A 23,574-nucleotide genomic window follows, 5' to 3' on the forward strand; every position below is an offset into this window, starting at 1 on the left:
AAAACAATATAAATATAAAGATGATATAGAGAAAAAATATAATTCACGTTAACATGTTATATATTACAAATGTGTCCTAAAGGCTTTTTATTGCTGTTTTTGGCTATGGCTGTCTTCGTTTCACAATTTATTTTCCAAAAATAAAAAATAAAAAATCAATGATAAAATCTCGACCGGAAATAGCATTGTTGATCACTGCAGCTAACTTTTTCGTTCCCGAAACCATTCCTGCTCACAAAATGGCAGGAAATTCATTCCCCTAGCGACATGTTCATTGTCTATTATAGAAAACATGGCCCTTTATTTGTCACCCGCACTGGGCATTTCACGAGGAGGAAACTGATCTGGGATCCGGGATATACAAAATAAGAGCAGCAAAAAAACCAAAAAAAGTTAACGTTTATTTTCAGGTGCATTACATTTAATAAACGCTGTCTGGTGTTACTTTATTTTGATGTTAGTTTTAAGACTGCACGTAAGACGTTTTGTGAAAAGGGATTTGTTACGAAATCATTGGGGCCACGATGGGTCTAACTGCGGTTAGATTGTGTTTTGCGCTGAAGGCTTGGAAGCGGAAGTGTATTATTTTACCAACAGAATAGTAATTTTTCTCCGTGCGTGTGAGAAAGGAAGAAAGGAGGGTAGCTTATAGTGAAGTGGAGCTGGGTTTGGAAAAGGGCACGGGGTACTTTTTTTATATTTATATTCGTCCATTCTGCCCGTTCCCATCTCATTATCCTGGCGAAAGGTTGAACAGTTAAAATGGAGGCGGACAGAACCGGCGGAGGATCTAACCCGAACTCCGGAGGCGGCGGCGGCAGCAGTGGAGCGGGGCGCAACCCAAACGGGCCTAAAGCAGGACCGGGCCAGGCGACATCAGCTGGTGGGACCGGGGCAATGGCAGCGGCCGCAGCAGCAGCCGCCGGGGCCGTCCCCGGACCGTTGCAGCAGTCACGGGAGCCGCAGGACGGGGAGTCGGGGATGACGCTTCCTGGGATCCTGCACTTCATCCAGTACGAGTGGGGACGCTTCCAGGCCGAGAAATACCGCTGGGAGGCTGAGAGAGACGAACTCAGGGTAAACGTATTCATCACTAACCCCGCGTTTATGTAGCTGTAACGCCAAGGAAAGGCCTGGAAGGATGTCACCGGAGCTCCTCCGGTGTTGCTTCGCGGATGTACACATGCCCTGCTATCGGTCAGTTAGAGGATGACAAAATGCTAATAGGGCTAGCATTACAGTTGACCAGGATGCGTTATTACTATACAGTAGACGACAATGTGGGAGCTGTTTGACCTCCAGTTGGAAGAAGAAACAGCCACCAGTACTCTTTTAAACGTAAAAAAAAAAATTCACACACACACACACACACATACATACATATATATATATATATATATATATATATATATATATATATATATATATATATATATATATATATATGCCTTCTGGGCTTCTAAGGTCGATACAGTCAATACAGATACACACCACAAGATTAGATAATAGACTTTTATGTCTGCCCAGAATAGCAAGCAGGCTGTGGTGCAAATAAAAAGGTAGGCAAACAGTTTAGGTGTGGCTACCTTGTCTTTCCATATTATTTCATGCAGGTACACATGGAACTCACGCTTGGGTCACACGTTGTTTTAAGATTTCTGGTATTTTACTAGGATGTGCAAATACACGTTAGTTTGTAAGGAGACACTTATCTGATTTTTTGTACCCCACAGAGACAACTCAAGTGATCTGTGAGTCTGTTGTTGTGGTTAAAAAATGATAACAGTGTTAACCAGCTTTGATTTCCCTTTGCAGTTGCTGCATTCAAAATAATAAATGTGTAAGCATTCCTAAACTGCCCTTACTTAAGACAAGTCTCCCTAAAAACAGTAATTTGATGGCTGTGATATGTATTCATAAAATAATTTGCACAATGAGACACAATGATCAGTTTGACCTTTGCACTTAGGCGCACAACACAGAGATGAAGTTCATGAAGGGATAATGCGTTGTGATCTGTAGTACCAATACCTCCGTACCCATGGCACACACACAAATCAGCATTTTGAGCTAGGACCAGTTACACACACACACACACAGTCAGTCAGTTGTGTGGTGTATCTGTGTCTATGTATGGAGTAAAGTATTGTATTTTCATTAGCAATGATTAATACATGAGTATTGATGAATAACAAGTGTTAGGATGAAAATTTGTAGTAGTCTATCTGCAGCCAAACTTGTGTTTGTACTTGTGTTTGTATATATTGTCTTTACTATGAATAGTGTGTGATTAGTGTAGATTGACCTTAAAAACAATGGATCCGCCTGTAGGCTAGAGAAGTTGACTTTCATTCTTAAAGGTAAATGGTTTAAAGCTGTAAAATACCCGCCCTCCAAGAAAACGAATGTGAGCTTGTGACTCGGTGCCATAGGAAACCCCATGAGCAATACCTGTCACAGTTATTCAGATGCCAACAGCAAAAGACAGACGTTGCACTATTCACCTCAGCTGTTTGCATAAAATTAAAAGGTAAAACATTAGGTAAAACATACTTTACCTCTGCATTTGGACAGTTCATCTTTTGTGGTTATCCCTCAAGTAACTAGTTTTTTTTGTTATAAGAATGAACTGTCCTCTGGAGTTCATGAGTTCGACAAAACCACAGAACCCCCCCCCCCCCCCCCCCCCCAAAAAAAAAAGCAAAAAAACATATAATTTCCCTCTCCTCTGTCACTGCGCTTCTCACATTGCCCCTAACTCAAGCATACATAGTTATAAATAGTGGCTTGATAAAATATGAATGAACAATAACAAACGGGCAGTGCTTGCTGCTTTTATAAAAACGAGGGAAGAGCAGGGAATGGAAAGCAGAAACAGCCGATTGCTGTGTCCGACATGCCATTAAGTGCTCGTTATGGAACTTTGTATGTGCACATTGGCTGCACATGGTCTGGCTTCACGGGTACAATTAGCACCACGCTTGTGCTGAGTGAAAGAGAAGATAACTGGAGTGCCACGCTGAAAAACTGACCTAGCTTACAGTTTAACACCCACGGGCCAAAGGCCTCTGGCTTTTGTTGCCAACATGCTTGCAGCTCTCCTCTCACTGAGCCAGTTAGTGTGCCCCCTGGTCATAACCTGCACAGTTAACATGCTGTAAATGTTTCCATAGTGTAGTTTGCTCACATGTTGTCTGCACATGGTATTTCCCACACTTTAATTTCAAAGGCTTTACTGAGTCACATGCAAAATTAACTCACAATCATTTGAGATCTGTGTGACTTTGTGTGCAACAGAGTAGATCTCTTCATGTGTAGCTTAGCCTGTCTCTGCGAGATCACGACACGTGCGCCGCTAATGTGTTGGTGTGTAAAGCCACCTGTGGCGCTGTGTCTTCACTGACAGGTGGCTGTGGCTTTTGCCTGTCTATAATTCAATTACTTAAGAATCTGCTCTGTGAAAACACACACAGTAGCAGTCTTGTTTCTAACTAGGCATTGTTTTTGCATGAGAACAATCCTAATTTAATCTACAGGGTATTCCTCAGATAGTCATTTATTCTACAGGGAAAAGAGATGACCTCAACCTGTTCCTCTTTAAAGTGTTCTCATTTTCAGCCATTTCATTTTATTAAGGATGTTAGTAGACATGTAGAATAGATTACTGGTGACCCAAATTACATCACGTTCTGTTTGGTGTGAGTCTTGCAGTCCCTGGGTACATATCTCTAATTAATAGCTCTGTGTACTCAGCCGTGACACACATATGATGTCCATGTGTATTGTGTTGTTTCACAGCACTGCTCTTGCAATTGCAGTCTTCAACATGCAGCATTCATCCTTTATTTTCCTTATTTAAAAATTTCCATTCCCTTTCTCTTTAAAAAAAAATAATTTATATACTGTTTGTCAGTCAAGCATGCTGTAACCTTAGTCATAAAATCCAACCAATTGGGATGTCATTATCTATCTATCTAGCTACCACTCTTGGACTGCACACACAGTGTCACTAGCACACTCCAAGCACACTGTCCCAGAAAAGTTTATTGCTCTACTTGTTTGCTCATGGATTCTCTCACGGGGGGCGAAGGGATAAAAAGATGGAGGATAGCCAGTGGAGGAGGAAAGCTGCCCTTGACCCTATTCTGCAGCTAGTCGAGTAGGACTGACAAAATAGGCTAAATGTGGATGCGCTCCATGCAACAGCAAACTGTGGAAAGGTCAGCGGCAGTGGGCCTCATGAAGGAAAACCACCCACAGGAAGGCTAGATCAGGTGGCGCGACAGGTTTGCTTGCCCCGTAGGCCCTTTGTACTTTAGCCTTTGTTAGTTTACCAACATATTATGAAGAAAGTAACCACGGTGTCATTGTTAGCTGGGCTATGATAAATGACACCCTAGTGGTTTTATTACTCTTTGACCTGTTTATCAGATGGAAGCAGATAGTTCTTTTGCTTTTGATATTAAAAGCAGTGATAGGTTTCTATCTGCTGCTCCACATCTGTTGTGATTGTCTCAACAGCTTCTGTTCTGACGTTAAGTGACAGTCTTGCAATAAGAGCACCTTGACTAGTGGATGAATGGACAGCCTTGTCTTAAAGCTCCTGGCCTGGATCCCTCACATGAGTGAAAACAAGAATTTGAAGCAGGCAAAGGGCAGAATGACAGAGACAAATGAAAGTGAAAAACAGTGCAGTTATTACATCCCCTTGTGTAATTACACAGTCTGCTGTAGCAGTCCCATTGTACAGCTTTTTTTTTCTTGTCCGTGTAGAAATTTTTAGTTTTAGGACCCTGCTATAAAGTCAGACATAGAAAGCAGCATTTGTTCTATTTTTAAAGTCAAACTGTAGAAAGGAAGAGCTGTTGGTAAGTCCTGCATAAACACTTCCATATAACAATAAACCCTTTGAACCTGTGTTTTGGTTACCTTTATGTATCAGAGAAAGGTTGCTCTTGCATTGTACTTGGGGTGTGTGTGCACAAATGCAGCCTTGTCTCCAACTTCGCCAACAAGACAGTGTCAAGGCTTTGAGGCATGAACCTGTCCTTCTAGGAGCACAGGGCGAGACTGGTACACAGGGGTGTGATGGTTATCCGTGTCCAAAGACAAGCTGTAGCTTGTCTGTGTGTGAGTAAGAGTAGAATTGTGTGTCTTTGCCCCGCGAGGGTGAAGTAAACACATTGATTTGATGCCTTATTCTTTTACTCAACTGATCAAATTTACGCCATTAAAAGAGTTAAGTCATTATTCAAGAAGAGATTTACTGTTACTGTGTCTGTCTACAGGAAACTGCTGCTGATTTAAGCACTTTTGTTCACTGAAGTACAAGTCTGGCTTATAATTAAGTTCACAAAAATCACCTTTCTGCATCTGGTGTTATCTACATAACTTTTAGTCACAGTCTTTTAGTAAGCTTTTAAGCAGGACTTGTGTCAAGGCTGTCAGTACACTAAAAAATCTGTCTGAACAACTTTGCATACACAAAACCTTCCTGAAAATCCCTTAAATACTGACCTCTACTTAAATCATAGTACACAGAACTGCTGATGTAAAACAATTATAGCATTTAGATTTGAAGTAGGTTTTTTCCAAGCTCGGACTGCATTCCATCTGTGCTCAGCCGTTTATAGTACACAGTATACAGTGTACATGCTGTGCCCACACCATGACATCGCCCAGCTTTGCCTATCTGGTAGTTTAATAAGTTTATGCACATTTACATCTGATTATGTCGCTCTAAAATGAGTGTTTTTGCGTGCATGTAATGTGCAAAATACATCTTCTGCATCTTCTATTACAGAACCCAACTGCACAATTACTGCATGCATGTGTGGGAATGCAAGCCACAGAAATAGAGCAAATGAGTGAGACTGTGTCTTATGGATGGCTAAGCTAAACTGGTTTTCATTTCATCTCAGTTAATGGCTTAGATGTTATTTCAGTTAATTCATTAGTTATTCTACTTGTGAAAAAAGACTTTAGATAATGTACATGTACTGACCTGCTCCTTAGTTTAGACCAAGAATAAACCCACAAAATCTCTGTATTTCATGCCCCTATTAGCCCATGTCTACAGTGTTAATGTACTAGCTTTGAGAGTTCTCTCCAAAACTCTCAGATAAGCATATAAATTCACGTTGCATTAATCAGGATTACTCAGCAGCAGTAGCAGCAGTAGGAAGGTTTGCTTGGCAGATTATCCTGTGTTCCACTAGCCCTCCTAGCTGGTTACATGACTCTGTGTGTATGTGTGTCTGTGTGTGTGTGTCTGGATATATATGTGCGCTTTTTCTCAGGGATTGACTACCCTTCCGAGCAGACCAAGTGTCTGCCCCATGAGACGGCGTTTTTAGATTGTTCTAGTTTTATAGAATTGCGTATGTGTGTGGGAGCAGACTCGTGGACACAGACAGGGGCGTGCAGAGGAGAAATGGGCTGTAAAACAAGCTGTATTAATGCTTCAGCACCACTTGGCACAGAGAGAGAAAATGCCTGTTGTGCTTGCAGTCACCATCCTGGGAGTAGAGACAGGGTTAGGGCTTTTTAACCTACTTCTGATAGGGATCACTGTTTAGTTAGTTAGTTAGTTGTTTGTTTGTATTGTTTCTCCTCACTTGGGCATTTTTTTTCTCCTTCTAAAAGCAGGCAGGATGTTTGTTGCCTGATGTTAAATGGGTTTTGCACAAAAGTTGCATACTGTGAGCAGGCAAAGCTGGGTTGAAACCTGCATTAGCAATCTTTGTCATTAAGTCTGGCAAATATTTCACATTTTTGTCAATTCTTGCATTATGATGGCTTACTCAAGGGAAACCCTGTCTCGGTGTAGTGCTTGGAAGCTGTAGTCTCTTATTACCTTTCTATCTCTCAGAACTCACTGGGGAAAAGTCAGAACAGGCAGAACATGTCTTTCCTCAAGGTAAGAATTTTATCAGCAGTGAGGAAGGAAATGGACAGGAAATGAGAGAGGAAACACAGTAAAGGATGGGTCTTGAAAGAGGGTTTTTGAATTTGGCTGCTCCATGTCTCCATGTTTTTCCTCCTTTGCAGATGCGCAGTGAGGCCTCGGTTAGGAAAGTTAAAATAAGAGCCCTATTCCACAACCCTCTACTTATTGCTCTTGGCTTTCTTTTTTTTGCACAGTTAGTCACATCAAACCTTTTTGTTCAGTCTCTCATTGCGATGTTTTGTTGATGTTGAATGATTTACTTTTCACCCCAAACCGAGACGGTGCATGCATTTTGTAACTAATTCTTTTCCAGGTCCCAATTTATCTTACTTTTGTTTATGCTTATGTGGACAGATGTGGTGTACGTGTGTGTGTTCCTCACCATGCTGTGTATATGTGTGTTTCAGGCTCAGGTTGCGTTTCTTCAGGGTGAGAGGAAAGGGCAGGAGAATATGAAACAGGACCTGGTGAGGCGAATCAAAATGCTGGAGTACGCCCTCAAACAAGAGAGGTAAAACGAATGCCTGGAAAGCCCCCCCTTTCTGTCCTAGTCTCCTTATGTCTGTTACTCTTTCAGTCTGTCCTGGGAGTTTGCATGCTCCAGGCATAATGATTCTTCTAGTGAAAGATGTATTTGTGGAAGCTCAAAACGTTGCCCTCAAGTGTTCCTTTGTTGCGTTACAGGGCTAAGCACCAAAAGCTGAAGACAGGAAATGACCAGAGTCCTGGGGACAAGAAACCAGAGACAGAGGCAGATCAACGTATGTTTGACCAAGTCCTTATGTGCTCTGTAATTGGGACCCATTATGTTGTCTGCTTCTGTTACATTTAGATTCCTGTTGAGCGTTGAGCGCAGTTCGAAGTTTCTGCTTCTCTCTTTTTCTTTTCTTCTCATGCCTTGCTGTTGCATCACTATTGAACAATCTATTTTCTGTAGTTCCCAATGGGCCGGCTGAGTCAGATTCAGAGCCAGCCAATCAGATGTCCTGGAAGGAGGGACGTCAGCTACTACGCAAGTAAGGCTTCATCATCATCCGTTCCTTTTTATCTCAGTGCCATATTAATGTGTTCCATCACAACTTCATCGTTGACATTAAAATTCTGGTCTAGGCTTAAATGATTCATTTATATGACCATGTGTGTATGTGGATGTAGATATCTCGAGGAAGTGGGTTATTCAGACACCATTCTGGACATGCGTTCTAAGCGCGTGCGCTCCCTTCTTGGGCGGAGCAGCCCTGAAGCTAACGGGCCCCCACCCAGTGAAAGCTGTCCTGAGCCTGAGCCACGAGCAGGTGGAGAGTCCTTGTTGGTCAGACAAATAGAGGAACAGATAAAAAGGTGAGACAGTGGAAACACACGCCCCTCTTTGATCTTACACCACAGAAGAGCTCCAATGTGAACATTGATGACAGAGTAAACATTTGGTTTTTGCAGCACAAAAGCCTTTTTCTTTTCTTCTTCTTCTCCTTTTTTAAATAGATGTACTTGATGTAAAGCTACTCCTTAAAAACGGAACTTTTCACTGCTGCTTGTGAAAGGCTGCAACTTGTAAAAATTTGTGTCTTTCACAGAAAGCATTTACTTGCAGTCTCGTGCCAAACTTTACAGACAAAGTGCGATTTTTACATCACTTCATAATCTAGTTCACTAACATGGCAGACTTGCATATGAAGCCATCCCTTAACCTTCTGACAAACACTTCTTACATAAAGTGTGTCTGCTTTTGACCTCATATATCAGGATTTTACCTGTCTGACTATTTTCCAGTATGGTAGTAGTTCATGGTATCCTTTTATAAACAGTGGATAATATCCAAATTATAAATCCATTTGCCTCTTAAAAATTAATTAAGCGATGGGTTGGTGTATGAGATAACTGTCACTGTATCATGAGACTGCTTAGTGAACAAGATTTGTGTGGAATCTTTCTGCACAAGCAGAAATGTGAAGACGGTGAAACAAAAGCACAGCTTAAACTCCCAAACTGGCAAAATAACACATGACAGAAGAGGTCTAAAAGTGAGGGGATTCCTCATCATGCAAGTCAGGATTTTTAATGAGCACTGGAGGTAAAATTAAGATAGATGTCACTGAAGTGTGCAGAGAGGCTCAAAAGTAAATTTTATAGCTAAATGTGGCATGTTTCATTTTTAATTCATGATAAATAGGGAGTTAAAGGGTCTGGGGTTGATTCTAAGTATTAAATTTGCATTTGATAGCTGTTCATGGGACTCTCAACCTCCACTTTGAGTTAAGGAGGCCACCATTCAGCTGAAAATAAACCATACCAAATAGCAGAGATTTTAGCACTAACCAAATCAACAAACTGGTACATTCTTAAGAAAGAATGCAGCATAAAATAGCCCACTGAAAACAACTAAAGTGGGTGATTGCAGAAATATTTCCAGCCAAGTCTGTGGAGAAGGTAGTTTTCAAATCTAGAAACACCACAAAAGGGTTTACCACAAGATGCAAACCAGTGGGAACACACAAGCACAAAAGAGCAGGCTTTGAACAGAGAAAACCAGCAGAAGGAAACAACAGATGAAACGGTCTTCCGATGAAGTACTCTGATGGTGTTGTCCAGAGGCTACTGTGCTACCCATAATTCACAGGTAGCTCACAGATGTTGCAACTATGGGGTTTGAAATAATTTAAAAACAGTAAAACAATGTAAACAATAAATATATAAATAAGCAGTCCTTCTGTTGATCTATGAGTGAAACATGCGGTCAAGATACTCAGCTGTGCATCTCTTTGTAGGAATGCGGGCAAAGAAAGCTCTAAGGAACGTGTGGGGGGTTCAGTGCTGGATAAGATCCCCTTCCTGCATGGCTGTGAGGACGATGACGAAGACGACAGCGACGAGGAAGATGAATTCCAAGGCATGGCCACCGATTGCATCGATGGCCCGCGCAAGAACAAAAAGTCTCGCGTGAAGGTACGGCAGGCTAAATAAAGAATGACCAAGAAATGTTTTCACAAAAAAATGAATAAATAAACAACAACCTTGCTTTCTGCTGTGCTCTCAGATGGGATCGGAACCTATGACCACAGATATGGACCCTGAAGACGAAGAGGACGAGGACGACTCGGAAGACGCCCTCAATGAGTTTGACTTCCTGGGCTCAGGGGAGGATGGGGAGGGGGCGGGAGAGGCCCGGATCTCAGGGGATGGACGGGAGTTAGGTACGCTGTTGCCTTAGCAACATCATGAGCACAAGCACTGCCAGGATCACTGCCATAAATGTATCTGTCTTTATTGCCCCTATCCTTGCTCACCTTTTTTTTCCTTTACTTCTCATTGTGTCTTGACATCTCTTCTTGTCAATAAAACCAACCTCTTTTCCCAACCACCTGTCTCTCTGTCCTGTTTCACAAGCTGTCGGTCTGTGACTCCTCAGAGCTGTGTAGCTGTCATCTTTGTCTCTAGATGTACTTTCTGTGGTCCAGGGCCATTTCAGAGGTTACCACGCATGCTGCCTTTTTTTTTATGTGTTCACATTTCATACTTAGAATCATATTTGCACTGTAGATGTGCTTTTGTAAATAAAATTGTACAAGTGTATGTTGTCATTACACGTAAAGAATGAAGTTTGCCTTTTAGCTTCTTTCTGCCTTTGTCTCTTATCTGTCCAACTGCTGACCTCCCTGGCCTTCCTCGACCTCTCCGCATGACGGTATTGTGTCTCTCTCCTCTTGCTGGGTTCAGAAAACCGCAGGAACAAGTTACAAGGAATGATGTCAGATTTCCCCCCTAAACCTACCCCGCCCCCTTCTGTATCCGGACAGGCTCGCTCCGGGGAAGGTAAGACTTCCCTACAAAATATGCCAATAAAAACATCAATTATTCTCTGCCGAGCATTGCCTTTTTAGTCTTCCCCCGTGCAGTTGTAGCTTAGTTGCTGAATCTCAAATTTAGATGTTTGCGTAGGGGTATGCTTGCAAGGTTTCTCCTGCAACTATAAATATTTCCTGTGGTACACAGTGTGGGAGTAGGGAAGTGGAATAAATGACACTGTTCTACAACTATCTAGGACTTATCACAATATTTCAAAGTGATCTCACCATCCTTTTCTAGATCCCTGACATTTGTCAAGATGAAATCATATCTCTTGTGCTTTTCCATTTACAACCTCCAGGTGGCGCCCTGGGTTTCTCCTCTGATGTCTTCATCATGGATGCTGTTGGCGGAGGTGACATGAACCTGGGAGAGCTGGCTGATCTCACTGTTGCCAATGACAATGATCTTTCCATGGATGTAATTGCATATTTTGTTCTGATCAATACAAACTATGCAATACAAGCTACATACGTACAATGAAAACATTTGAATGTTCCCTCTTTTCAAACGTGTGTCCCGTCAGTTGCAGGATAACAGAGAAGAGTTTAAAAAGACATGGAACCCCCGATTCACACTACGCAGCCACTTTGACGCCATCCGCGCTTTGACCTTTCACCCGAGCCAAGCAGTGCTGCTCACAGCCTCTGAGGATGGCACGCTAAAACTCTGGAACCTCAACAAGGCAATGCACTCTAAAAAGTAAGAACCCTACTGGTGACGAAGTTTTTAAATGAAGACGTGTTATTCTCTGCCACGCAAATATAAACTGAAATGCAGCAGAGGAAAAAACTCCAGATCTCATTTTAACTGTGTCTCTCCACAGGAATGCGGCTTTGGACGTTGAGCCCATCTACACATTTAGAGCACACAGGTGAGTTCAGCCTGAGAACAATAAAAATGCTGCCAGTTTTTTTCTAAAAATGAATGATTAATGCAATCATTTTCAAATTAAATGCTGTGTTTGCAAAAAAAAAAAAAAAGTGTTTGGTTTGTTTTCTTGGGGGGAAAGGGTGATGTCATTTATACCTGCTTCTCTCTTGGTCTTGCTCTAGTGGAGCTGTTCTTTCACTGACGATGGGTGAAGATGGAGAGTCCTGCTACAGTGGAGGTCTAGATGGATCCATCAGGTGTTGGAAGATGCCAGACCTGAATGTGGATCCCTATGATAACTATGGTAAGTCATTCTTAACTGCTAATTATATAGCAGAATCACAAAGTTTAGTTTTTCTTCTTTTTTTAAAATTACGTGACTCTTTATCCAGATCCTGGTATTGAAAGCAGTGTACTAGCAGGCCATGAGGACAGCGTGTGGGGTCTGACTTACTCTGCAGTTCACCATCGTCTTGCCTCATGCTCAGCAGATGGCACCATTCGTATCTGGGATCCTCAGAACTCATCCCCCTGCATGTCTGTCTTCAATAAGGAGAGAGGTAGACATTTGTCTTGACTTTGTGGGTTTGCTTTGGCGCTTTTTCTATTCAGATCCCACATCCTCATCACGTTCCATTGTTTGTTTGGTTTTGTGTGTGTGTGTGTGTGTGTGTGTGTGTGTGTGTGTGTGTGTATGTATTTTATTTATTTATTTATTTTTCCTAGAGCACGGAACACCCACCTCAGTGGCGTTTGTGGCCACTGATCCCAACCAGGTGGTGGTGTCATTTGATGGCGGTGAGACCCTCCTGTATGACCTCAACACAGAGCAGAGCGTCACTATGCTAGATACACAGACCAAAGATGGTATGTTCTGGACGCAGTCTCCAACATAATGTGCAACACTTTTCTTTTTTTTGTTGCCACAAGTAATAATTTGGTGAAAAATCATTAAATTCTTCTATTAGACCGAATGTAATGTCTTCCTTTGCAGGCAGTGAGCTGATCAACCGTGTCGTCAGTCACCCATCTGAGCCCATCTCCATCACTGCACACGAGAACCGCACCATCCGCTTCCTAGACAACAAGACAGGTATGTGCAGGAGGTGTACTGATGATCACTGAAATATGTTTTCTCACATGCATCTGAATAAACTTTTTTTGTGCAGGTAAAGTTGTCCACTCGATGGTTGCGCACTTGGATGCGGTCACCTGTCTTACTACAGACCCTAAAGGCACTTACCTCATCTCTGGCAGTGAGTACTCGGCTTTACTGTGTGCTTACTTAGCTAAGTATCCTAAGCTTAATTTTTAAAATGCTCCTCTGTACACCGAGAAACATCTGTTTAATATCACCTGCAATCTGTATACAAGTAGCTTTTTAAATCACAAATTAATTGATAGGAATAGCAAATTTTAAACAGGGGAATTAAATGAGTTTTTTGTTTCGTTTTTTTTGAAGAAGTAGGAGATTATTTATGGCTTATGAGCAAAAAGTACCTTAAGAAATCCTGTAAAATCTGTAGTAACTGCAAAATATAACATATCACACTGTAGAAGAGGCGTGTGTTAAATCTAGGTTGTAAAAGGATTCCTTTACATTGTTCTCCGCAGTCATCCCTGCCCCTAGTAACACTGCTGTCTTTGCTTCCTCCCACTCCTCAACTCCTACAGGCCACGACTGCTCGGTGCGCTTATGGATGCTGGACAACAGGACGTGCGTGCAGGAGATCACTGCCCACAGGAAGAAGCATGATGAGGCCATTCATGACGTAGCCTTCCACTCTTCCCAGCCCTTCATTGCCAGCGCCGGCGCAGATGCACTTGCCAAAATCTTTGTCTGACATCTCTGTCGTCGTTCTGGTGAGATGGAGGGTGCCAGGAAAGAAGCAGTGTGGGGCGAACAGGGAGCGGGTTTTTTAGGAGTTTTTTTGTGAGGAGCCATAAATGGTGAAAAACAGATGGCAATGTCCTCTTGTTATTTACTAACAAGAAAACATCCCTTTATTTATTGTTGGATTTTTAAAATCCCTTTAAATACCAAATTGTGCTTCTGTTGTCCCCTTTTTTCATTGGTGTTTCGAGTAGTTCTGAAAAGCTGATTTCTTTCCCCCCCTTTCTACTTTTAGAGTCCTACATCAATAACGGGGCCAAAAGAGACTGAAGACTACAGTGGATACATTTCACCTGCTCATACATACACACACACAATTAGTCCTGCACCCCACTGGCTGGGTCATCGCCACAGGACGTCAACCATCAACTTCCTCCCCCTCCGCTCCAAAAACTCCTCACAGTTCTCTAATGCCTCAGTGACTTCTTGTAATACTAATCACATCTTGTAATGCTTTTTTATAACTTTCAAACTCTGGCTGCTCTGTTTTCAAGTAATCATATTTGGAGTAACACTTTTCTACACTACAATATTCTGTTCTTTTTTTCCCTTTCCTTTTCACAAAGTACTATGTGTGTACGCTTGTGCGCTTCAAGTGCTTGCACATTGCTTGCATTTCACTGAGAGCCGAGGGGGAAACACTTGATTTTTAATTTTTTAATTTTTTTTAACAGTTGAAACATTGCTTGTGGCTAACACACATACGTAGGCTTGACTTAAAGGAATAAAAGTTCTCGGCATTGACGGAAAACACCTGACCTAACCTCTGCATTGGGAATCAATGTGTTGCATTCCAAAGACTCGGTGAGGAGGATGTGTGTGTGGTGATGGAGGATGTTTGAGTTAGTCGTGTGTGCTGTGAGGAGGCACTAGAAAGCTGAATAGTGTTGACTGAACAACCTAGTTTCATTGTATGTCTGATTGCTATAGCGTCCCCATGATTCTGCCTCTACGTGTGTGTGTTTGTGTGCGTGAGATTAGATGTCACTTAGATAACTCTCACAAACTTATTTCTACAGATGTACAGTGCGTATAGAGTCTGTCACACCGCATGAAGCAGCTTAGGATGGATATGACTGAGCATAGTTAAAGTCTGTAGACTAGAGAGGTGCGAGGCTGGTCTGGTGCTTTTTACTGTACAGAGGAGTGTATGTGAGTGTGTGTGTGTGTGTATGTTTGAATATGCACTAGTTCAACCACGGTGCTATGAAAGACTTCATCAGTCTTGAGTCAGAATCAGGGACATGTTTTGTGAGTGTTTCTCTCTCACTGGTCCACACGTGTACGTTCAGTAAAATCATCATTCGCGTGACATTTCACTGTTGGATCATTTCATTAACTGTGGTCAAATTTCAGAATTGACAGTCCATCCTAGTTATGTTTTCCATTAGAGGGATGTGCATATGGTCGGCTTTGAGTGTCTCCGGCTCGAGCAGTGCATCGAGCTGGTAATTATTTTACAGTGGAGGAGCTCGGATGAGAGATTGTCTCTTTGAAGTCGGTGCCAGTTTTTTTGCAGGCTGCTCGTGTCTCGTGATTGTTTTTATTTATTCGGGCTTTCACAAAAGCCTGACATCACCTTTACTCGAGTGATGAGGTGAGGATTTCTTCTTCTTGAATGATGAACAGGTAGCACATTAGCCGCAGAACTAATCTAGTGAAGCATGTGTCCTCTTCCTGAAGAGGGATGCTGGACGGGTCTAAAAAAATAATCCATTTTAAATTCAGCCATACAAAAAAAGTGTTGATTTAAGACATCTGACTCAGTTTAGGAGGTAAACTGTCCTGCTAATATGTTATGGTTATGCTATTTTGAGCAACTTTTGGCTCAGCTGGAAGCATCGTTATTTTGAGACCCATGTTTGTTGATGTCCTGCATTTGTGCTGTTGACTACAGGACAGTTTGTTTGCTTTAAGTTGCCTCTTCACAGCTGACCTCGTCCCAGATTATTTTTTCATTACCTTTAGAAAACCTCTAAAATCTGCACTCGGTTAGGCATCAGCTCTTCAAGATTACACACTGTGTGTCACACTGTTGGTCAGATGACAGCTTAACTCTTTACCCCTTGAAAGCCTACTAGAGGTAACCCTTGAAGCGCTTTCCTGACTGAGCGGCCTGCTTATAGAACAAAATGACTGAGTTTGCATCAGACATTTATGAGGGTGGTCTCTGCCTATTCAGCTACCCTTGGAAAAACCCAGAACTATTCTAAAGGTCATCAAACCACACCTGCATCCATATGTACTGAGGCGGCAAAGCTTCTTATTAAGAATACAGGGGAGGTCGTCAGATGTTGTCTTTATGGGGGAAAGAGTTAAAGTTGGCTGGAGCTAAACACTTTTAATCACTGGTGACACTAGCATTCATAGTTCATTTATATATATATATATATATATATATATATATATATATATATAGTGAGAGATTTTTTTTTCCTCTCCAAACAGAGTGGTAGACTGTTGTGTGAAATTAGACAAGATGTCACACTGCTGTTCCTTTGACACAAGTCCGTCAAAGAAAACAACACGGGGCAACTACATTATTATACTGCTGCTGGGCATGACGTCCTCTTATCACGTATTAACTATTTGACCCCTTGTTGCACTATATCTAAAAGTGAATGCTTTACATTACAAGAGGATAGACAGGGTGCAGAAACGATGTATTCGATCTGAAGCGAATACTACAAACGTGGAACTGTTGTCGTTCACGGTTATATGACAGCGGGCGTTACTGACACTTTCTTCTCGCTCTGAGCTACTCTGTCCCCTGTCTGAGAATGACGACAAATCAGTGTGACACATCAATAAGAGGAAAACAAGAGGAACTCGAAGCAGAGGTTGTAAATGATGGTTAGAGTTGCCATTATGTGCTGTAAATGTCCATCATTTCTTTGTTTTCTTTCATTTTTTTTCTCTCTCCTTTGGTTATGAATATGATTATTAAGATGTAAGAATACTGTAGTATCATAAGTGAATCATTCTTCCTTGCTAGGCATAGAACTTGCTTGTGATTGATAATGGCAATGTAAAACTTGTAAAAAAGCAAAACGATTAAAAAACACGAAAAACAGACGAAAAGAAGATTTAAAAAAACAAACAAAATCTTTTACCAGTCGGAGGCCAAGGTAAAGAACTCTCATTTCTTTGTGTTTTTATTTTTTTATTAGCAATTTATCACTGTGTGATATTTTGTACATCATATTAAGCTGTATTCAAACAATTTCCTCCAACTACAAGGGATAAGAGACCTGCTTTTTATTAATTTTGTTTTATTATATATTTTTGAACTGCATTTTAGCTTGTATCAAATGACCTTTCTCTTTTTGTTTACGGGTCCCCTGTTGTATGTCATTAAGGAAGAAAAGACAAAAAAATGAAAATTTTGTACAGTGAATTGAGAGTTGAGTTTTTTCTTGTCTGTCTGTCTTCCTTTCTACTAAAGGATGCCGTACTTGGAAATACATGAAGATACATGAAGGTGTGATCACTTCCACTGTAATACTTACTTACAATGATCCGGTATAGAAGTAGGGTGATGAATTACTACTTTAAGGCTATTCACTAGGAATTTATTTTCCAGCTTTCACACAGTAAAGTTAAAGATTGGTCTGAAGATTTACATCAGAGACTTTCCTGACTTTCAGTCCTTATGTATACAAACTCCACATGTCCTATAACATGGCTTGATGTCGTCTTTCATGGACTCCCCGTGTCTGGTAAATTTCATGACAGTCTTTTTGTGTCAAACTCTGCATACATTGTTCATACAGTGTAACCTCATAATGAGTTAACTATTCTTGAAACTATTGTATAAAAGAAGCTAGGTTTTAGTCGTCAAATCTTGCAGTTACAAATGCACTAATTTTCACTGAGTGTGTTCATTATTACATGTTCAACTGCATAGTAACACAAATAGCTAAGCAGCCAATCACATGGCAGCAATTTACAGCATTTAGGCATACTAACATGGTGAAGATGGCCTCGTGTCAGCAGAAGGGGGGAATAAAAGGGGTTTAAGTGACTTTGAACATAAAGTATTTCACAGATCACTGATCTGCTGGGACTTTCCAACATAACCACATAACAGGATGTACACACTCACCACTTCATTAGATGCACCTCGCTAGTGCTGGGTTGGACCCCAGAACAGCCTTAATTCATCATGGCACAGATTCAACAAGGTGCTGAAAGTATTCCTCAGATATTTTGGTTCATCTTGACATGATAGCAAAACACAGTTGCTGCACATCCATGATGTGGCTAGCAACAATACTCAGCTAGACTGTGGTGTTTAAAAGAATAATCATTTGATACTAAGGGGCCCAAGGTGTGCCAAGAAAATGTCCTCCACACAAGGCAGGATGGACCCAAGCTTTCATATTGTTCTCACTAAATCCTGACCCTACTCTTTGAATGTTCTTTTGTCCAGTTTTAGTGAACCCCTGCACGTTGTAGGCTCAGTTGTCAGCTGACAGGAGCGATACCCAGTGTGCTGCTCTGCTGCTGTAGCCCATCTTCTTCAAGTTATGATCGTGTTTAGCATTCAGAGATGCTCTTCTGGTTGTAACAAGTGATTATTTGTGTTACTGCCTTCCTATCAGCTTGAAGCAGCCTGGCCATTGTCCTTTGACCTCTGGCAAAAGCTTTTTAACATAGGGAACTGCCACTCTCTCATATATTTTCTCTTTTTCTCTTTGGACCATTATCTGTAAACCATAGAGATGGTTGTGTGGGAAGATCCCAGCAATAATGCCACTTCAGAGTCACTTAAATCACTTTTCTTCCCCAATCCAATGCTTAGATTGAACTTGTCTTGATGTTAACCATAACCCTAAGTGTACTGAGTTGTTGTCTTGTGATTTTGCTGGTTATTTGCTTAAAAGTATTTGAGCAGGTGTGCATGTATGTAATGAAGTGGATGGTGAGTATAAAATAAATAGAAAGTATTTATTGTTTGGCTAACATGCAACCATGCCAACATGCACATATGTATTTAATGCATACTCATTGTGGGCTATAGCATGTTCTGGTACATGGTGGTTTAGTTTCATGCCTTCATTCAGTGGTTCTAAAACTTGTTCTCGCAGTTCACACTTCCTGTCCCATATGTTTAAAATAATCCTTTTAAAAAGTGAAAAAAAAGAGGATTTAAACAACATCACAGTTCCCCCTCATCAGAGAGGAGGCGGCAACTCACTGGGGAGCAATTGCCTTTTAAGGAACATCCTTTAACATCATCAAACACCTGATTATCAATTTCCCCTCATGTCCCCATGTCATTTGTAACCTAAGATGTAACCTGCAGCTTAACTAATGCTTGGGAATCAAACATTTTAAATCCAAATCACACAGGGTCTGTAAGATCCGATTTTATCCAACACTGCCCCCTTGTGGTGGCAAATCGAATCAATTCAAGCGTTTTGGTTTCTATCTTGTTTCATCCAAGTCTAACTCGCCTTATTTAATTTGTATGAAATGAACGTCGGGAGATGCCTTCACAGATATAAGCGCGACAGTGGCACTGAGATAAATTGCATAACCAATCAGAGCGGTTTATTATAACTTCAAGTAGGAAACCACAAATTTCACAAGCATTCTTACTGTGTTAAATGATTAGATTACCAGTGAGGAGTCACAGTCACGCTGATGACTTCATTAACCAAACTTTTTTTTCCCTTTTAATCTGCTGCATACAGAGTGTCATTGTCCAAACCCACCCAAGTAACCACTCTCAGGCCATGAAACTTCTCAATTTTCATGAAACCTGGAGCATGAAAAGAACCTTCCATAGGTGCGGTCCTTTTTTCTGCAGTTTATGAGAGGCGTGTCTCCCCCCCCCCCCCCCCCCCCCCCCCCCCCCCCCCCCCACCCCCCCCCCCCCCCCCCCCCCCCCCCCCCCCCCCAAAAAAAAAAAAAAAAATACAGAGGAAAAATAAGGCAATTTTAGGAGAGACAGAAGGTGGCTTGTGAACTTAAAGGAAGGACGAGAAAGCGATGGGAGGGGTTTTATGCGTGAAGCAGCGCCCTGGGCCATGTATCTATGCTGTCTCCGGCTACAGGAGGGACCAAACAAGACAAATGTCCCTAAACTAAGGAAGGGAGCCAGAAGAGGAAAGGGAAGAGGGGGGAGTTTGGGAGTTAGGACTTTCTGAATGCCTATTGGCTTCAAGATGTGTCCGTCATTTCACTTCCTCCTTGTTTAGCGTAAGATGCGAAGGCAGGAGGGAGGGTAGAGGGAGGTACCCTCAGACAGCGCTTTTCGCTCTTCTTTTTCACAAAAAAGACCGAACAGGGGTTGAAACTGAAACAGGGCAAGGTCTCGTAAAAAGGAGTGCGGTCTCTAGCTCCCCTTCATTCTCACTGTTTCCTGTTTAAAGGAGGCCATTTTGTAAGTGAGCCTGGAGAAGAGCACAACAAAGTTTGGGCATTGTTGTTGTTTTCTTTCTCTCTCCCTCTCTGCCCGCGGCGGAGAGTTTCACAACCAAGTTTGGACTTTCTCCTCTGCAGAGCAGCGCCTTTTGGATGCGAGAAGTGAAGGAGGGGTGGAGGAGAGAAGGCTGGAGGTGTAGTGTTCTCAGACTCTTTACTTTGTGAGTGTTTCTCTCTCTCTCACACACACACAGGCACACACCGCTCACGCCTGCCATGCCTGAACAATAAGCGAAGCCTGAAGAAAAGAAGTGCTCCTTCCTGGATAAGGATTTTCTTCCTTGAGCCGCTGGAAGGAAGCGGGTTTGACGCGGGACTCGGAGGAAAGTGGAGCCGTCCACTCAGCGTGCGTGCGTGCGTGCGTGTGTGTGTATATCCATGTTTCAGCGTGTGTAGCCCTCCGCTTGAATGAGTGTTGCTTTTCCGAAAACTTCAGACTGCACCTGCGTGTTTGTGAGAGCCAGCGGACTCTGAATGGCTAATGCTAGCCCTTGTATGCCCTCGGGGGCGGCGATGGCTCAGGTCTTCTTCCCCTCAGGTGGCACCTTACCACCAAGCTCAGCTTTGATCCAGCAGGGGACCCCCATCGCCATGCACTCTTTGCCCACTCCGGGTGGCTTTCCTGTGATGGAGCTGACTCCAGGGCATGGTGGCGGTGCTGGGGCTGTGATGCCCGTGATCCCCGTGATGCCCACGATGCCCCAAACTCCAGCAGGGGTGTCCTTCATCATCCAGATTGGTCTGACCAGAGAATCTGTCCTCATGCCCCAGGCTGCTGACCTGGCCTATGTGAAACAAATGGCCTGCTCCATTGTTGACACCAAGGTAAGAAGCGGGTGGGTGTTTGTGTTTTCTCCAGATGGAAACCGTTTTAAGTGCAAGCCCTTAGTGGCATGTGTAGTTTTCATACCTGTCAGGTGAACAGTTTTTGTTACACCTTTCACTTTCAGCCTGTGTGTGTGCTGGTCTTGCAACAAACTCTTTGCGCGCACTCCATTGTTGTCAAAGCGTAATAAAAGTGACAGAAGTTTCTAGAATAAACAGGTCAGAGGACAGCGATTAGCATTTTTCCCTGTTTCCCTTTCCCTGTTTTCCCTGTTTAGTCTTCCCTTATTCAGCGTGTATGCGAATACAAAGAGGTTGATATTTGTCACTTTTATCAATTAGTTACTTTTCCATTGCGTAAAAAGGCTGATTTAGTGCAGGTTAGTGGCATCTACATTTATACATATATAATTAGACGAGCTTCGCCCATTTACTGTGACCTGGGGTTGTAATGGTCAACGTTGCTTTCACTTCTCCTTGGCGCAGCATCGCTGGTTTTGCATGTCATGGCATACGAACACATTTGGCCAATTTTAGTTCTGTGCCGTACGCTTCAGTGATCGTTTTTATCTTCTGCTGTCAGTGATCATTAACACTTGTTTTTGTCTTACTTTGCACGCGCTGTTTTCACCTTAATGACCTTAATGTGATTTTTTTTTAAAGCACATCTTTTAAAGGACTTGTAGCCTTTGCAGGTTTTACATGTTCAGTGGGAAACGTGTAGATTTCTTGCACAAAACCCCCAAAACACCCTTTTAACTGAAAGAGAAAACCTCAAAAAACACACGTGCAGAGAAATGACTTTTTTTTGGGGGGGGGGGGGGGGGGGGGCAGTGACATCCTCTTTATAACAGGAAGCAACAAGTGTTATGGGAGATATTACATCTTTTTTTTTTTTTTAAAAAAGAGAGAACTGTGCTGATTTATTCAACCTTATAGTGTAGTTCCAGAAAACTGTTTACATTTTAATGTGTATCCACAAGCATACAGGAAATAACATTATCCATTCACTTAAGGTGGCAGTTTGAGCAGTTTATGTGTTTTTTATTTGCCAGCTAGGCTGTTGGGTGATTAGCAGATTTCCACAGCCTGCTCAGAGCCGTTCTGTAAAACTCTCCATTACTGAAAATGTTCCAGGAAGCAGTGGTAACTCTCTCCAGCCAGTTTACCCTCTTTGCTAATCTGTTCCTGTGCACAACAGTCTTTGTTCTCCCTGGTCATATGAGTGGCTCACCGCCATGCTCTTGGTATAATTCGGAGACACAGATAATTCAGCAGTGCATCTACATCTGATGCTTTATTTGTATCAGACAGTGTTAGTCCAACTAAAGAGCCATTTGATGGCAAAAGATGTGTTGAGTAATGTAAAGAGAGGCTGTTTCCTTTACTTTGCTATTTGCTATTTTCACACTCAGTGTAGCCCTCAGGTATTTCTTATTCTTTGTCCTGCTTTTTCCAATTTCCAAACTGTTTCCAGGTTACGTAATTTTAAACCCCCCCTGCAGCTGTTTCACGGTACATCTTTCTTCGGAGTCATTAACAGTTTTCTGTTGTTAAACCTGTTTAGTTGCTCCTCTAGCTAATTAGTCAGTTGCACAGATTATCTTGGTGTAGGACTGTTAAAATGAGTTCGGAACAGAATACCAGTAAAAGAACGTGCTGCAAGGAAAGAACGTACTGCAAGGAAAGAACGTACTGCAAGGAAAGAATGTACTGCAAGCTGAGAGTTTGTCATTTCAAGCATGCTTGTAGCAAGGCTGAAACATCCTTTATTTTTCTGTGTGAACTAGGTGGCACCTGTGTCCATTTCTATGGGATTCTTCATGCGTGTTTCCCCTTGCATGTACTTTTTCTCTAACTCCACAGTGACAAGCCGGGGAAGCAGCCAGATGTGAGACAGGAAGTAGTGAGGTGGGAGTCACGAGCATAATTTGCTTATATGGTATATTTGGTTGATTAGGTTAATTGCCCTTAACCGAGCCTGGTACTGCTGGAGGTTTCTTCCTGTTAAAAGGGAGTTTTTCCATCCCACTGTCACCCAGTTCTCGTTCCAAGGGGGTTTGATTGTTGGGATTTTCTCCGTATTATTGTAGGGCCTTGACCTTACAATATAAAGCGCTTTGAGGTGACTGCTGTTGTGATTTGGTGCTACATAAATAAAATTGAATTACTGAAGAGGCTAGCAAGGCAGAGGAGCTGCAAATGAGGTGTTCTGCAGGGCCTGTGTGAAATAAATAAATTATGAAAATAATTTATCAGAGCTACATTTCCAGAGAGCTTTTGTAATATGGCGACTGGCAACAAGGAATCGTGTCTGCTTTTTCTGACAGAGAGAGGAATGTTGTTTCCACAGCAGAATGATAAATACACATTTTGGGTACCACTTTGTGGTTCTTGCGCCACAGCATAAACTTTAGGAAAAAAAAAGAAACAACTTGGCTTTATTTTTTGCTTTGCTTCAGTCTTGTTGTTTTCAACATCTTTGGTAGGGCTGTTTTGGCTGAAAGATGCCAAATGTTGGGAAGATGCATAAGCTTCCAAGCATCCTCCAAATGATTTGGTAAAAAGGTGCAGCCCTAGAAGGTGTTATACTTTAAATATTTTCCCTGCTGTAAATGGGACATATAATTCTTTCAACAGGGCATTGGTTGATTTCGAGCTTGTAACCCAAGCTTGATAAGCATGGTTTGCTTTATTTACATATGGTAGTGATGTGTCATGTCAATTGTAATATAACTGCACCTCTGCTTAGATTGTT

The 23,574-nt window shown here is 42.1% G+C and overlaps 2 protein-coding genes across 2 annotated transcripts in view; both read left to right on the forward strand.

Moving 5' to 3' along the window:
• Positions 1 to 223: 223 nt before the first annotated feature.
• strn4 (striatin, calmodulin binding protein 4) lies at positions 224 to 15,271 on the forward strand. The gene is made up of 18 exons (XM_085184587.1): positions 224 to 1,077; positions 7,357 to 7,460; positions 7,634 to 7,710; positions 7,887 to 7,965; positions 8,105 to 8,290; positions 9,715 to 9,892; positions 9,984 to 10,140; positions 10,664 to 10,759; positions 11,094 to 11,212; positions 11,319 to 11,494; positions 11,619 to 11,666; positions 11,848 to 11,969; positions 12,058 to 12,225; positions 12,392 to 12,532; positions 12,660 to 12,758; positions 12,835 to 12,921; positions 13,340 to 13,528; positions 13,795 to 15,271. Exons 1-17 carry the CDS (start codon positions 763 to 765, stop codon positions 13,507 to 13,509), a joined length of 2,322 nt encoding a protein of 773 aa, XP_085040713.1. The 5' UTR covers positions 224 to 762; the 3' UTR covers positions 13,510 to 13,528; positions 13,795 to 15,271.
• Positions 15,272 to 19,615: 4,344 nt separating this feature from the next.
• prkd2 (protein kinase D2) overlaps positions 19,616 to 23,574 on the forward strand; it is a 30,366-nt gene continuing 26,407 nt past the window's right edge. Inside the window, exon 1 of the mRNA XM_085184586.1 lies at positions 19,616 to 20,816. Within this exon, the coding sequence (XP_085040712.1) occupies positions 20,466 to 20,816 (351 nt within the window). The 5' untranslated portion in view covers positions 19,616 to 20,465. The remainder of the gene's footprint in view (positions 20,817 to 23,574) is intronic.

The sequence above is a fragment of the Neolamprologus multifasciatus genome, chromosome 14 (assembly GCF_963576455.1).
Source record: "Neolamprologus multifasciatus chromosome 14, fNeoMul1.2, whole genome shotgun sequence".
Classification (NCBI taxonomy): domain Eukaryota; kingdom Metazoa; phylum Chordata; class Actinopteri; order Cichliformes; family Cichlidae; genus Neolamprologus; species Neolamprologus multifasciatus.